General features: G+C 36.9%; 1 protein-coding gene across 2 annotated transcripts in view; it reads left to right on the top strand.

The window, feature by feature from the left end:
* PDE1A (phosphodiesterase 1A) overlaps positions 1-17,734 on the top strand; it is a 494,981-nt gene that overhangs the window by 431,463 nt on the left and 45,784 nt on the right. For both annotated transcript variants that reach the window (XM_069068578.1, XM_069068579.1), the window contains exons 12-13: positions 9,078-9,198; positions 12,342-12,529. In XM_069068578.1, the coding sequence (XP_068924679.1) occupies positions 9,078-9,198; positions 12,342-12,529 (309 nt within the window). The remainder of the gene's footprint in view (positions 1-9,077; positions 9,199-12,341; positions 12,530-17,734) is intronic.

Raw genomic sequence — 17,734 nt, 5'->3', positions numbered from 1 at the left:
ACACACACACACACACACACTCCACCCTTCCCCCCCCCCCCCCCCAAAAAAAAAGAAGCAAGAAATAGGAGAACAGTACTTTTGGTTCACTAGTCTGGTAGTTAGGAGATCATGGTCCCAAGTTCCATAACTAATTAATCATATGACTTTAGACAAGATCATTCACCTCTCTGGGCTACAGCTTCTTCATTAGCAAAATTAATGATTGCTATGTTCTCTCTAAGCATTAAGGTTCTACGTTTCTATGTTGAGGTGGGGTACAGTTCTCAGTAACATCCATACCAATCCCTTGTTCAGGATATCACTGCTCCTCCTTTACCTCAGATTCTAATTTGAAAGAGGGTATTTGACCTACTTAAATTCATTTACTTTTCTTTAAACATTGCTAAGTAACATCTACACCTAGAAAGCGACTGACAGAATCAATGTAATAGCCATAGCAATACATTGTAAATATGATCTGTGGTCTAAGTAAAAACCTAGGGGCAACTGAGAATTGATTATGGCATCAGATGCAATATTTGAACTGGTTTATTTTGAAGTTTCTTTTTGTGGTAGAGACTTGATTAAGGACCTACTATATATCTAAGTGCCTAAGGGGGATCCAGTCATATTTCTTTCAATAAATAACAAAAAAAAAAATGAATTTTATTGTCTGGCAAGCATGCCCAGCAAACTGATAATAATTTTAATTTCCAGGGGTGATTGATCAGTGTATTTAGTGCTGGAAGGGACTCAAGAGGTCATCTGGTAAAATATCCTCATTTTCAAGAGAAAGAAGCAATATGGATATTATCCCCATTTTATTGATGGTGAAACTGAAGCAGATAGAGGTTAAGTGATTTGCCCAGAGTCACACCAATAGTATCTGAATTCACATTTGGCCTAAGGTCTTCCTGACTCCCCACCCAAAATTCTCTCTACTATTCTACCTAGCTGTCTTCTTTTCAAAAGGAGGAAGATGAGGTTCAGAGAGAGGTTAAGTGAATTTCCCAAGGTTATTCAGGTAGTAAATGGTTAAACCTGACTGAACCCAGGTCTTTTGAGTCAAGGTTCTATACTCTTTTCATGGCACTATACTGTCTTCATGCTGATACAATGTAATACCTAGTTTTATGTTCTAAAAACCCTAATCAGGATTAAAGATTTTGTGTTGGAAGGTATCTTAGAGGCCATCAAGTCCAAAGTTCTGCTTTTACAGAAGAGGAACTAAGGCCCAGACAGGATAAGTGACTTCCCCAAGGTCATACAGGTATAGGATGAGCCTAAGTTTGAACCCAGGTCCTTCCACTCTAAAGGCACTGAAATTCTCACCAAAATTCAATCAGTCCATGATTCAGTAAATAAATCCTAGAGAGCTGCCTTAGTCATGCAGAGATTAAGTGAGGTGCAATAAATTGCTTCAAAGCTCCACATTCTAGCCATTATTACAGTGCCTCTACCAGAGGTTCCCAAACTTATTTGGCTTTCCACCCCCTTTTCAAAAGAAAAATTACTCAGCAGCTCCCTGAAAATCTACTTTCTTTAACCCTTTAATATTCTTTTAAAAATTTGCATCATTTCAAAATATATTTTTAAATGACATCTTAAATATAATAATTTATTATAAATTTGTGGGGGTATTTCCTACATAGAAATTTTGGTGGCGCAATATTGTGCCATATAACCATATGCTATCATATTGTAAATAATAAGTCATTACATACACATATTCCTGCTGATGCATGCTAGACTTCCTGGAGACATATACAACACACTCACCTGCTAACACTTGCCTGTTAAGACCTGTCAGCAGACTTGACCACTGATTGGTTATAACTTGCATTTTATATGTTTATTTGGAAAATAATGTAATCACTATGATTTTAATTGTTATACGATAGATGAAACATGTATGAATGGTTTTTCAAAATTCTCTTATTTTCTTTTCTTATGCTTCCATTACCCCCTCATTTTTATTCAACATCTCCCACCCAGTTGCACCTAGGGCTACTACTGCTCCCCTAAATCAGTCCAGCACCCCTAGTGGTGGTATTGCCCACTTTGGGAATCAGTGCATAGCGTCACCTAGAAAGTGTTGCATGGCAATCAATAAATCCTCAAGCTTTTATTATGCACCTACCATGTGCCAGACACCATGCTAGACTTTGGGTATTCCCAGACAAATAAATGAAGCAGTTCCTACATATGACCAAACAACTTTGCTGTGAAGTATTATTGATTATAATTAAAAAGATTTAGCATTTTTTTTTACTTTAAAAGCACACTTTAATGTATATAATTGTTGAAACAGTTTCTAGAAATGTGAATTATTTTGAACAGATGATCTATCTAATGATCTAATCTATCTAAAGATCTATCTATCTAATTGGTGGCAATTCTACATATTCTCTGATATGCTCTTTTGTAAAATACCACTAGTCAGATTTTCTTTGATACTCCAAAGTCAGTCTGTTTGTTCTCAAATGCATTCAAGGTGGTAGAAGGTTTGTGTTAAAGTAGTATAATTCCTTTTTGTTCTTTGATGCATCATTTGGCATCTATGCAGAGGTTGAAATGGGTTGCTGTCTCATGCTCTGCCTATATTTGAGTGGTAAGTGCTCAGTAAAGACTGATGCACCCCATTTTCTAACTGTGTCGGTTTCTCCTTTGATGAGCCCTTGAACACATAGAAGACATTTTTCAACTCTGACATTTCCCAGCAGTATGATAAATGTTGTCTCCTAGAGATATTACCATTCTCCCTCCTACACACTAACAAATAGCATTTGACATCCACTGAATAGTAAACAGCAACTTGAAATGTTAGCTCATTGACAGAAGGCTCAAGCTGCTATGGCTAGAGTTTGGGGTGGGGGGAATGGTTGCCTTCCTGTCACATAGGAAAAAAACATCACTTATTAAATGATTTCATTGACTTGGTGCTTCAACATCAGCCTTTGCTAAATTACTTATTCTGCTCAATGGACAACAAAACTTTATACAGAGGTTGGTCCCTCCTGGTGCAAGAGAGGAAAAATTGTTTCAATCTCAGTTAAGATTAAATATGCATTCAAAATTAATCTGGGGGGGGGGGGAAGATGGCAGAGTAGAAGCAAGAACTTGCATGAGCTCCCACACCAACCACCTCCAATACCTGTAAAATATGACTCTAAACAAATTTTAGAGCTATAGAACCCACAAAGTGACAGAGAGAACCCACTGAAGGCAGCCCAGTTCCAGGCTGGGAGCCGAGCTCAGTCCCGCATGAGCCACCCGGGACTGCCACGAGGGTGGCCCCAACCAGCAGCACAGATTGGCTAGAAAGACTTCAGGAGAGTGAATCACTGGCAGCTGTGGCAGTTTCCAAACTTCTCAACCCATAAACACCAGAGAGAAAGTAAAAGGTCAGTGGGGAACTCTGTTAGAACTGAGTGATGTAAGAGCACAGTCCAGGCCATGCCCCCAGGGCAAGAGGTGGCAAAAGGGCAGCATCTGCTACCACATGGTTGCCTTTGGAGCTCCTGGCCTGCAGATAGTAGGGGGACCAAGTAACCATTCATAGGGTAATTGCTCTTGCTTTGACCTGCTTGGATCTGGATCACAGTCTTGAGTGGTGGTCCTGGAGTGAGAAACGCCAGTGTGCCAGAGCTTGTGGTGGTAGAGAGGGCACCCTCCTCAGACCTCTGACAACATTTGTGAAAACCCCAGTGATTTTGGACACTGCTTTCTCCACTATGGAAGCAGAGTTCTGCTGTGGCAAAGAGCTCAAAAGTCAAGTAATTGGCTGGCAAGATGAGCAACCAGAGGAAGCACAATCAGATCATAGAATTCTTTTTTGGGGGAAAAAAGGATCAAAACATGGAACCAGAAGAAGTGAACAAAGTCAAAACTCCTACATCAAAAACTTCCAAGAAAAATATGAACTGGCTACAGGCCATGGAGGAACTCAAGAAGAATTTTGTAAATCAAGTAAGAGAAGTGGAGGAAAAATTGGGAAGAGAAATGAGAATGATGCAAGAGAATCATGAAAAGCTAGTCAACAGCCAGCTAAAGGAGATCCAAAAAAATACTGAAGAAAATAACACCTTAAAAACTAAACTAACTCAAATGGCAAAAGAGGCCCAAAAGGCCAATGAGGAGCAAAATGCCTTTAAAAGCCAAATTGCCCAGATAGAAAAGGAATTTTAAAAACTCACTGAAGAGAATAATTCCTTCAAAATTAGATTGGAGACAATGGAAGCTCATGACTTTATGAGAAATCAAGATACTATAAAACAAATCCAAACACATGAAAAAATAGAAGGCAATGTGAAATATCTCACTGGAAAAACCACTGACCTGGAAAATATATCTGGGAGAGATAATTTAAAAATTATTGGACTACCTGAAAGCCATGATCAAAAAAAGAGCCTAGAAATCATCCTTCAAGAAATTATCAAGGAAAATCGCCCTGATATTCTAGAACCAGACGGCAAAATAGAAATTGAAAGAATTCACCAGTCACTTCTTGAAAAAGATCCAAAAATAAAACTCCTAGGAATATCATAGCCAGATTCCAGAGCTCCTAGGTCAAGGAGAAAATATTACAAGCTGTCAGGAAGAAACAATTTGAGTATTATGGAAACCCAATCAGGATAACAAAAGATCTAGCAGCTTCTACATTAAGGGATAGAAGGGTTTGGAATATGATATTACAGAGGTCCAAGGAGCTGGGATTAAAACCAAGAATCACCTACCCAGCAAAACTGAGTAATGCTTCAGGGGAAAATATGGTCATTCAATGAAATAGAGAACTTTCAAGTATTCTTGATGAAAAATCTAGAGCTGAACAGAAAATTTGGCTTTCAAATACAAGAAGCAAGAGAAGGTAAAGAGGAAAAAGAAATCATAAGGAACTTATTAAAGTTGTCCTATTTACATTCCTACATGGAAAAACAATAATTGTAAGTCATGAGACTTTTCTCAGAATGAGGATAGTTGAAGGGAATATATATATATATATATATATGTGTGTGTGTGTGTGTGTGTGTGTATGCATGCATATATATGTATGTATAAGAGGTTGTATGTGTGTATAAATACATATGTGGAAGTGTGTATATGTGTGTACATGTATACATAGACAGAGGGTACAGGATCACTTGGATAGGAAGGGATGATATCTAAAAAATAAAACTAAGATGAGAGAAGGAGAAAGGGAGAGAAAGAATAGGATAAATTATCATATAAAAGAGGCAAGAGAAAACTGTTACAATGGAGTGGAAGAACAGGAAGGTGAAAGAAAATGGGTCAAACTTACTCTCATTGAATTTGGCTTAAGGAAGGAATAACATATACACTTAGATGGGCATCTTACCCTACAGGAAAGTACAGGGGAAGGAGATAAGAGGGGGGTTGATAGAAAGGAGGGCAGATTGGGGGAGAGGGTAGTTAGAAGCACACACTTTTGAAAAAGGACAGGGTCAAAATAGAAAATAGAATAAGTGGGGGGTGGGATAGGATGGAGGGAAATATAGTTAGTCTTTCACAATATATCTACTATGGAAACATTTTGTGTCACTACACATGTACAACCTATATTGAATTGTTTATCTTCCTAGTGAGGAGGGAAGAAGGGAAAGAATCTGGAAATCAAAGTTTTTTAAAACAAATATTAAAAAATTTTGTTTTTTATATGCAACTGGGAAATAAGATATACAGGCATTGGGGTATAGAAATCCATCTTGCCCAACTAGAAAGTGAGAGAGGGAATGGGGGAGGACATAAGAGAAAGCAGATTGAGAGAAGGGGTGTTCAGTAGACTCACTATTTTGGGGTGGGGGTAGGGGAAAGATGGGGAGAAAATTTGTAACTCGAAATCTTGTGGAAATGAATGTTAAAAACTAAAAATAATTTTTTTTAAAAAATGGGAAAAAAAGAATAATCTCAGAAGATGGTAGAGGCAGGGATTCACCTAAGCTCTACTAATTTCCCCTCCAACTTTAAAACAATACTTTGAAATGAATTCTAGAGTAACGGAACCAATAAAAGAACAAGTGAAACAAATTTGCCAGCCCAAGTCAACTCGGAACCTATATATCTTCAAAATATATACATTGGGGTGAGAATAGAGCACAGTTGAACACAGTCCATTGCAGGCCATGCCAGCACAGTCCCCCATCCCAGCAAGCCAACAGCAGGCCTTGGGGGTGACTAAATATAAGGGGCCCTTTTCTAGCACCTACAGGCAAAACTGAGTATAATCCTACAGGGAGGGAAATGGATATTTAATGAAATAGAGGACTTTCCGGCATTCCTAATAAAAAGAACAGAGCTGAATAGAAAGTTTGACTTCCAAATAAAAGACTCAAGAGAAGCCTCAAATAGTAAACAGGGAATATAAATTGTAAGGGATTCGCATTCCTACATGGGAAGGTGATATTTGTGACTCTTAAGAGCTTTAATATCCTCAGGACAGTTACAAGGAGTGTACATAAACAGAGGGCACAGGTGTAAGTCGACTATGAGGAGATGGGGTAAAAAATGAATTTAAGAGTGAGACGTAAGAATGCATGGGGAAGAGGGAAGATCGAGACGGGGCAATGTCTTAAAAAAATAAAACTAGGGGGTAAGAAAGAGGGATGCACTAGAAAAAGAGAGAAAGGGGAGGTAGAATAGGGTAAATTATCTCACATAAAAGAAATGTGAAAGAGTTTTTACAGTGGAGGGGAAAATGGTGGGGGGGGGGTGACAGACGACTTTCAAACTTTACTCTCATCAGATATGGCTCAAAAAAGGAAATAACATACACATTCAGTTGGGTATAGAAATCCACAAAGAAGTAGGAAGGGAAAGGGATGAGAGAAGAGGGGTGATAGAAGGGAGGGAAGATTTAGGGAGGCAGTAATCAGAAGCAAAACACTTTTGAGGAGGAACAGGGTGAAAGGAAAAAGAGAAGGCTGGGAAAAATAAGATGGAAGGAAATAGCAATTAGTAATCATGATTGTAGGAAAAGTTTTTTTTTAGCAAAATTCTCTGATAAAGGCCTCATTTCTCAGATCTGTAGAGAACTGAGTAAAATTTATAAGAATACAACTCATTCCCCAGTTGATAAATGGTCAAATGATATGAACAGGAAGTTTTCAGATGAAGGAATCAAAGCTATCTATAGTCATATAAAAAATGCTCTAAATCACTATTGATTAGAAAAATGCAAAGTAAAACAACTCTTAGGGTACCATCTCACATCTACCAGATTGACTAATATAACAGAAAGGGAAAATGACAAATGTTGGAAGAGAGGTGGGAAAATCAGGACATAGAGCACTGTTTGTTGATGGAGCTGTGAACTGATTGAATTATTTGGAGAGCAATTTGGAACTTTGCCCAAAGGGTTATAAAACCACGCATGCCCTTTGACCCAGCAATACCACTACTACATCTTTATGCCAAAGAGATTTTTTAAGGAAAAGAATCTATATGTACAAAAATATTTATAGCAACTTTTTTATGATGGCAAAGAATTGGAAACTGAGCAGATGCCCATCAATTAGGAAATGGCTGAACAAGTTATAGTATATGATTGTGATGGGATGCTATTGGGCTATAAGAAAGGGTGAACAGGATGCTTTCAGAAAAACCTGGAAAGACTTATGTAAACTGATACAAAGTGAAGTGAGAACAGTGTACACAGTAACAGCAATATTATACAATGATCAGCTGTGAGTCACTGGCTTTTCTTAGCAATACAATGATCCAAGACAGTTCCAAAGGACTTAAGATGAAAAATGCTCTCTACCTCCAGAGAAACAACTGAGCTGAATACAGATTGAAGCAAACTTTTTATTTTATTTTTCTTGGAGATTGTTTTGGTCTTTTTTTTTTCACAATACCACTAATATGGAAATATATATTTTTTGTGATTGCACATGTATAGCCTATATTCAATTGCTTTTCCTCTCAATGAGAAGGAGAAGGGAGGGAGAGAATTTGGAACTCAAATTTTTTTAAATGAATGTTAAAAATTGTTTTTACATAAAGTTGGGAAAAAAATAAAATATTTTATTACAAAAAAACAAAAATAAAAAGGGAGTCTAGGTGGCACAGTGAATAGAGCACCAGCCCTAGAGTCAGGAGGACCTGAGTTCAAATCCGGCCTCAGACACTTAATACAAAAACTAGCAGTGTGACCTTGGACAAGTCACTTAACCCCACTTGACCTACCCTCCCCCCTCCAAAAAGCAAAAAAAAAAACAAACCAAAACAGAAAAGGAATAATCTTCGTATGGTATTAAAGAGGAGAACTGTTGGTTTTGGGTTGGATCTTAGATTATAGGATCATCGATTCAGAGTTGAAAAGGGCTTTAGAGACAACCTAGCCCTCCACACTCATTTTACAGATGAGGAAAGTAAGGACTAGAGAACAAGGGTAACAGTGGCCACCTAAATGTTAAGTCAAATGGGCTTGTATTTAAACTCAGGTCCTCTGACTCTAGGTCTAGTTTGGTTCCCACTGTACCAATTATTGCCCCTAATTTCTAAAATTAGATTTTGTTAATAGAGTTGGCAGGAAACTTGGAGATCATCTAGTAAAATGGGGTCAGACAAACAGAATCAGAGGCCACAGATTGTTACATAAAGACCCTGCAGGCTGAATATTGACTTAAAGTTTTAAAATGTAATAATATATATCTTTCATTGTATTTTTAGTTATTTTCTTCAATATTTCCCAGTTGCATTTTAATTTGGCTGCCCTCAGGAGTGTTGAGGGTTGTGCAACATGCAGGTCATATGTTTGATACCACTAGTTCAGTACAAACTCTTTATCTTACAAATGTAGAAACTGAGGCCTAGAGATATTAAATAGCACAGCCATTTCACAAAATCAGTTAATAACCCAGCTGGGAGATAAATCCAGATCTTTTAATTCAGAGGTAAATGGCTCATTCCCCTGTACCATAAAGTTGTTTTGTAGAAGAGCACAATAAAGGAACAGTCAACCTGATTCCTATAATGATATTTTTTATACCATAAGAATCAGAGAATAACGTTGGGGATAATTGGTTTTGAAATCCAGAAAAGCATAAAGCTCAACATCATTTTTTTCTTCTTCTCAGGTTTCATTGATTTCATAGTAGAGCCAACGTTTTCTCTTCTCACGGATTCAACAGAGAAAATTGTTATTCCTCTTATAGAGGAAGCCACAAAATCTGAAAATTCTCCCTTTGCATCGAACAGGTTTGAATTTTTTTCCTGTCTTTTCAAGCATTGTTTCCAAAGACAAAAGGGAAACTCTTATGGAACTTGTTATATGACATTGCCACCTGGTGGCAATATCATAGAGCTACAACTGCAACCTCTCAAACACATTTGCACACACAAGGTCATAGACTTAAAAAGCACCTTAGAGGTCATCTAGTCCAACCCCATCATTTTACAGATGGGGAAACTGAGACCTAGAGGAAAAGTGACTTGCTCTAGCTTGAATAAGTAATGAACAAAAACGGACACCATCTACATCCTATATTTTTGTATGGGGAGTTAAAGAAAAAATTAATTTCTGGTGATTTTTAAAAAATGTTTAGATTAATTATGTATTTTGTGTAGAAGACCAGTAGTATTCCTAAATGTCAAAAATATATAGTTCATTTTCCCCAAACAGCATGAAATATTATTGATAGTAATACAATACTAAACAAAAACAATCCATCATCTTCAGTGTTCTGGGATCTCTATATACAATCTAGTATATAGATAGTACTATAGTACTATAGATAGTACCTGTTCTAAAGGAACTTTCATGAGCAAAATGACAAATGGATACAACATAGATCTACACATTTTTCCTGAATCTCCAACAAAATCCAAAATACATTTAAAATGACTAACATTTAAGGTAACACTTAGATAGTATTTAAAAGGCTTGCAAAGTGCTTTACACACATCATTTTATTTGAGCCTCAAAACAAACCACTGAAGAAGGTGCTATTATGGTGGTGATTATTTTTATTGTTATTTTTGTTACCATTTTACAGATGAGAAGACTGAGGCTGAGTGAGTCTCAGTTTTCTCATCTGTAAAATTAAGGCTTTGTACTAGACCAAAATTATACTGTTTGTTAATATCTGAGGCAAAATTCAAATTCAGGTTTCCTGACTACAACATTCTGTCCACTATACTATGTAGCTGGAGGCCTACCCTGGCCTATTGAAAAATAAGTTACACACACACACACACACACACACACACACACACACACACACACCCCTTTTCTCCCACCTCTCTTGAAAAACCAACTCCCAAAGTTTAAAATTGCAAGGGTCTTTGGTGGCCATCTAGTTCTGACCTATTAGGGTTAGATAACTTTTGGAAGACCACATTCTACTCAGGGAAAGTAAGGTATGCCAAGATAAGGTAACATCATGGTTTTAATTTATCACATCCGCTATCCATTATTATATATCGAATCAGTAAGGAGTAAGAGATGTGTGAGTTTTATATATTTCTACATATTCAATTCATCTAGGAACTCATCCAGAATTCCAAATTGATGTTCCACTGGCAAACTCATTTTTAATGGTGTTATTCAATTGTGCCCAACTTTTTGTAACCCCTTTTGTGTTTTCTTGGCAAAGATACTGATTTGCCATTTTTTCCTCCAGCTCATTTTACAGAAGAAGAAGCTGACACAAACAGGGTTAAGTGACTTGCCCAGGCTCACACAGCTAGTAAGTGTCTGAAGCCAGATTTGATCTCAGGAAGATGAGATTTCCTCACTCCAGACCTAGCACTTTATCTGCCGTGCCATCTAGCTGCCCATTTTAGTGGAATGTCATTTAAATGATCATTTATGTATACTATAATAATTTAAATGTTTGAATATTCACTTCACAACTCACAGAAATCATTCAGTATTCCCCTAATGGTACAGATGGACTGATGCTTTATCCAAACAAGTCCTACCAACCTCTGCCCTGGCCAGATCATATCTGCTGTCCTGTGTTAAATTTGGGGAAACACATTTTAAAGAGACCATTGACAAACTGAAATGAGTCCAGAGGAAGAAGGAGGGAAATGAGGCATATTTAGCTGAGAGAAGAGAAGTTCAGGGGTGTACTTGATCTAGCATGAATTACTGTTCAAACACTGTCTTGTGGAAAAGGATATAGACTTGTTCTCCTTGTCACCAAGAAACAGAACTAGGAACAATGGGTGAGTAGAGTTAACATATGGAAAAAATCCAAAATACTCAGAGCTATGCAAGAGTGAAATCAATTAATTCAGGGAGTTGCAGGATCCCTACAACCAAAAGTCTTCAAAGGGATACTTGTCAGAAATACTATAAAGAAATTTCCAGTCTAGGTATGGATTTGGCTTCAATACTATGTTTCAACTTTGAGATGTTGCCTACTATTATAACAAGTCCCACTAGAATATAAGCTCATTTCAGGCAGGGAATGATTTGCTTATTGTCTTTGTACCTCTTAGCATCTCAGACAGTGCCTGGCATATAGTTAACAAATACTTGCTGAATTGAGTTGTAGGTTTCACAGAATCACACAGTTGAACCCTGTAAGAGAACTAATATTCATGAATGGGACCACCATCAGCATGACAGTGTGGGTTTTAATAATGGCCTCTCCTTTTTCCAAATATGATTGGTGCTCCTCTGCTTAGTGGCCTTGAACACTGAGTTCAGCTCTGGGCCAACTATGATTGAGTTCCATATGTTGTTTCACCTAAAAAATCAACTCCTTCTCAGAGCTGGACTACCCTTGAGGGCCCTGGAAAGTGTAGCTGCTGGATTATAGGGCTACCTACCTTTTGAGGAAGGAAAGGGAATCTAACAATCGCGATCCTGTTTTCCATACCAACTGCCTTGTGTTGATGGAATTTAATTGATTCATTCAACATGTATGATAAACACCTGCTGGGAATCCACAAAGAGCTGACTTTCTAGTAGAGAGAAACAATATATACACATACAGTTGTTGAGTTGTCTTCATTTAGAAGTTTCAATCATGTCCAGCTCCTCATGACCCCATTTGGGGTTTTCTTGGTGAAGATACTGGAGTGGTTTTCCATTGCCTTCTCCAACTCATTTTACAGATGAGTAAACTGAAGCAAACAAGCTTAAGTGACTTGCCCAGGGTCACATAACTAGTAAGTGGCTAGGGCCAGAATTGAACTGAGGAAAATGAATCTTCCTGACTCCAGACCAGGCATTCTATCACCTAGCTGCCAGTAAATAATAATTTCTGGGCTTTATTCCTGGTTTCTTCTTCATATATCCTACCCTCTGTTTCACATAGGGGGAGCAGAGGGAAAGTCTTGTCAGGTTTTTAAATAAATTTTTGAACAAATTTTCTTTTCTTTTGTAGCTCACCTAACACTGGATCTTTAAGTATTGGGGATGCTCTAAAAAGGCCAACTGTTAAAAGCAACACAGGCGATAAGTCTAATTCCTCAGACTATTCTCTTGCAACAGTGGACCTCAAGAGCTTTAAGAACAACTTGGTGGACATCATTCAACAGAACAAAGAGAGGTGGAAAGAGTTAGCAGCGCAAGGTATTAATGAATACACTTATCTTTTTTCCATAGTGTTGCCTCACCTCAATACTTTGAATCATTTCCCCTCTCTCCCCCTTACCCTATTATCCTCTTCCCCTTCCCCTTTTTACTCCCTTGGATAGTTTGGCTCTTCTGCGAGTGAAAAAGTGTTCTGTTTATTAGGTGCTATATATAAATCCAGTCTGTGCAAGGAACAACATACTTGATACAAAACCAATAATACCTGTGTTGCCTTGAAGGTACTTTTAAGAGTCTTTTAAAATGAGGAAAGAACACTGGACTTGAAGAATGAAGACTCTGGGTCAAGACTTGGCAGGGGTCCTTCCAGGCTCTATTGTTCCATGACTGGCTTGTTCTTTGCATTCGAAATAAGGTTGACATGTTTCTAATTGCTTTAACCAAATCACCTATTTGGCTGATCATTTATCTCTTGAGTTTGGGAATATATCTCTGGAAACTGCAGTGCAACAAAGCTAGCATCTGTATTGTCTGATAAATTTATTATTATCAATTCATCACCATTCCAAAAATCTAGGGAATGAGGTTAATCAAGTCATGATATCTTATACTTGTACAGATCCTTCTCAAATTCCTTTCATGTGTTTACACTTGAAGTCTGCAAATAATCTTACTGATATGACTCTTTCCTCCAGCAGTACAGATTGCAACCTATTCACCCTCTAGTATTCTTGCTCATGTCCCCCCTGAGTGATCCACAGAGGATCTATTAATGTTGAACATACTTAATTCTTTCCCCTGTATCATTGAATTTTACACTAGGAAAGGTACTTCACTCAAGCTATCCATTTATTAACCCTTGTTCTCATTGCATGAATGACTCATTCCCTTCTCCAATCACACATTTCTTAGGTGCTATCTTTTACCACTTTATGTTTATCTGGCATGGATGTGACAATAGTAAAGACAAGCCAAGAAGCTGCTAGAATTAATGGAAAACTTATCTTGTATTCAAGTCATTAGCAAGTTCCATAATCTAATGACACTAATCATGTAACTCTCCATTGTGCTTTGGGTCAATACTATTTTAACTCTCAAAGAGGTAATGGTATTCTATCAGGGAGAATATTTTCCTAGAAAATTCTAATGGAAATATTTTCAATAGCAATAAACTATTTTTAGCTATTATTCTAGTTAATTCTAGACAATAGCAATGGTTACATTATCAAAAGCTCTGTGATGCTTTATGCTTTCTCCAAAGGGAACAAAAGTATGTAAAAACAAAAAGCATTACAAAATTTCTTTTTCAAAAATAAAGCGCTCAGAAGTCAATACACAACAACTGGTTAAGTTACAACCACTGTTATGCTGGGAAATGTTTAATAACCTACAAAAATGAACAGAACCATAAATCAAGCCCTGATTTGCAGTATTTGACAATTTCTGAAGTTATAAAATGTTGAAAATCCAATAATCAGTGCCAATGAACTGGTATAAGCTGGCTCCAAGACACCTTGGATTCCAACTACTTCATTATAAGGTGTATTATGTATGGTGATAAGCAGGAAGCAAGTTCTTATATAAAAACTAAATATAAATCATCTTTGAACACCTAATCTTCTTCTTCTTCCTTATCAACTGACCTAATAATGAAATTAGAATTCTGTGACTCTCCTATGAGCAGGGACCTTATTTCCTCTATATGTCTGTGCTCTTTATCATTCTTATGGTCAATTTATGTTCATTTGATTCTACTTTTACTTTCACATCTAGGAACTAGCACTACACCAACTCCTTCATCTACCACTAAATGTATGAAATCAAACGTTTATCAGAGAAACTTAACTACAAATTTTCCCCCAGTTTCCTGTTTTCCTTCTAATCTTGGCTGCACTGGTTTTGTTTCTGCAAAACCTTTTTATTTTCATGTTATCAAAATTATCCATTTTGCTTCCTGTGATCCTCTCTGTCTCGTTTGGTCATAAACTCTTCCCTCATCCATAGATCTAACAGATAATGTTTTTCCCTTAATTTATTTATGATATGATCCTTTGTGTCTAAATCATTTACCTATTTTGACCTTATTTTGGTATGCATTGTGAGATCTTGGTCTTGCCAAGTTTCTGCCAAACTTTTTCCCAGCAATTTTTGTCAAATGGTGAGTTCTTACCTCAAAAGCTTGACTCTTTGGGTTTATCAAACACTTGATTACTATGGTCATTTACTACTTATAGTGTATTGTGTAACTAATCAATTCCACTGATCCACCATCCTATTTCTTAGTCAGCACCAGGTTGCTTTTATGATTTGATGATTAATTGTAATATAGTTTGAAATCTGGTACTGCTAGGTTGCCTTCCTTCACATTTTTTTTATTGATTCCCATGATATTCTTGATGTTTTGTTTTCCAGATTGAAATCTGTTATTATTTTTTCTAGCTCTATAAAATAATTCCTTGTTAGTTTTATTGGTATGACACTGAATAAGTAAACTGACTTAGGAAGAATGGTCATTTTTATTATATTGGCTTGGTCCGCTTTTCTCCAGTTATTTAGATCTGTCTTCATTTGTGTGAAAAATCCTTTGTAATTTTGTTCATATAGTCCCTGGGTTTGTTTTGACAGGTAGACTCCCATGTGATCTATACTGTCTGCAGGCATTTTAAATGTAATTTCTCTTTCTATCTCTTCCTCCTGGGTTTTGTGGTCAATATAGCTGTGTTATCCAACTGGAAGTTTGGCCCCCAGTGGGCAGCTCCTTCTCTACTCACAGAGGTTATTCTCTGTCCTTCATTCTGGAAGACGACTGTGACATCAGAGAGGTGATGCCATGACATGCAAGTGAATTGGATTTAAGTGAGGGAGGGCTGTGCAAAGTCACCAGCCTCACTTTTTCCTCTGGGGCATCTGGATCCCATAGCCAAATATGGATTAGGACAACTGGAAATGACGCAGGTTGTAATGGGGAACCTTGACCTTTTCAAGCTAAGGTCTTTAACAGGTCTCAGTTTGACTGAGACAGCACCCATTCAGTGACTAAGGCTTAATTGGTAATATATAGAAATGTATGTTCTTTTTGTATCCCCCAATTTTGATTAAGTTGTTCATTGTTTCAACTAGTTTTTTCACTTGATTCTCTAGGATTCTTTAAGTGTAACATCATATCTAAAAACTGTGATAGTTTTGTTTCCTTATTGCCTATTTCTAGTCCTTAAATTTGTTTTTTTCTTGTCTTACTGCTATAGATAACATTTCTAATACAATATTGAATAATGGTGGTGGTAATGGATATTCTTGCTTCATGTCTGACCTTATTGAGAAAGGCTTCATGTTTGTCCCCATTACAGATCGTGCTTATTCTTGGTTTTAGATAAATGCTGTTTATCATTTTAAAAAAGGTTCCATTTATTCCTACTCTTTCTAGTGTTTTTAATAGGAATGGGTATTATATTTTCTCAAGAGCTTTTTTTTTTGCATCTGTTGATTTAATCATATGATTTTTGTTGTTTTTTTTGCAAAATAGCCAGTTGTTAAACAATTAACACACACACCCTCGAGCTATAGGCTATCATAGCAGATCTGTTTCACATCGTGCTATTTTCACATACCTGATATTCCAGACAATCTAACATACTTGTTATTTTATGAACTGAGTATTACATCCCCTGTCTCTATGGCTTCTCAGAAGCTGTCCTCCAGGGCTAGAATATGTTCCTTCTCTACCTCCTTCTTTTAGAATACCCAGATCCCTTTAGAGCTCATCTCAGGAGCAATCTCCTTTGAGAAGACTCAGACCAAGTGAAATTAAAAGTTGAAGCCAAAAGAAACAAGTATAACTAAATATTGTTATTAGTGTAACTAGATAAACATTTCCGTCTCCATCTATTTCCCTATTCAATAATGATTCCCAGACTACCAGGTCTGAGTCACCAATGGTTCAATCCTTTTAAATATATTTGACATATATGTCAAGAAAGTAAATAAGCACAATTTAGGGATATTTTCAGTGTCAACTAAAACAAAATGTATTCTCATTGATTAGTTAGAAAATCTAATTAATTCAGAATAGACCTTTGCAAACAAGTTAAATAGGATCTTCTTATAACACCCTCAGATCATTACCATGAAGGTAAATGAATGAATAAAAAAAAATAGTAAGTGCTTACTATGTGCCAGGTACTGTGATAATCACTGAGGATAAATATATGTATGTAAAATAAAGACAGTCCCTGAGCTTAAGGAGCTTACATTCAAAAACAGACAACACACATAGGAAAGTTGTGGCTAGGAAACAGCATTTTGGTCTGAAAAGTAACAGAGACAGAACTAGAGGGCAATAGATTGACAAATTCTTGTTCAGAAGCAATGGTCCAATTGATTTGGCTACAATTCTCAAAGTAAGAAGTGAAAGGGAGGAAAGGAGAAAATCAGGAAAAGATGCTGACTGTACATATGTGAAAGCCAAGCAAAAAGATGGAGAGAGTGAAACCTGAGGCTAGGGGTCTGGATTTAGTTAAATATAATGTGCTATCCATCACAACATCAAGACTCCAAGAGTGGGGACTCCAATAGAGCACCAATTAAGTGGTACTTCACTGAGTGCCTTAGATCCTCAAAGACATCGTCTTTGGAGGTCTGGAGAAGACAACAGTGACAAGGTTGGCCTCACAGGAACGTCATCAGAGTGAAGAGTGAACAATAGAGAGGCCTGTTTTCCAGTCCATTATTTGGAGGGAGCTATAGGAAAAGGCTTAAATTATTTTCCAAGGGTTGGGAGAAAATTTCTGGTAACCTTTCTGATAAATTAATTCTGTTTAATATTTTTCAAGTTCTAAAAGTTCTTTACCATGAAGCACCATAGCACCAACTAAAGGAATCTCAAGAACTTAAAGCGCTGAAAAGGCTGAACATTTCTTTTTTTTTTCAAATGCTTTAACTTCTGATTTACATCATTCATTTCCGCCATATTTTGAGTTACAAATTTTCTCCCCGTTTTTCCCCTACCCCCCCCCAAATAGCAGTCCCACAGGATATCTCCTCCTCCAATCTTCTGTCTCCCATATTTTCTCCCATACCCCTTTCGACTTTTCCTGTGGATCTCTATGCCCCAGTGCCTGTATATCTTATTTCCCAATTACATGTAAAATAGCATTGATAATAGTGTATATATATATATATATATATATATATATATATATATACACACACACACATACATATTTGAATATTTGATTTTAAAACTTT

The sequence above is a fragment of the Petaurus breviceps genome, unplaced genomic scaffold, assembly GCF_028583685.1.
Source record: "Petaurus breviceps papuanus isolate PSGF00001 unplaced genomic scaffold, PetGlider_PUasm1.0 90763, whole genome shotgun sequence".
Lineage (NCBI taxonomy): Eukaryota > Metazoa > Chordata > Mammalia > Diprotodontia > Petauridae > Petaurus > Petaurus breviceps.
The sequence above is the reverse complement of the archived record's forward strand: the minus strand, read 5'-3'. Positions and strand labels throughout refer to the sequence as shown.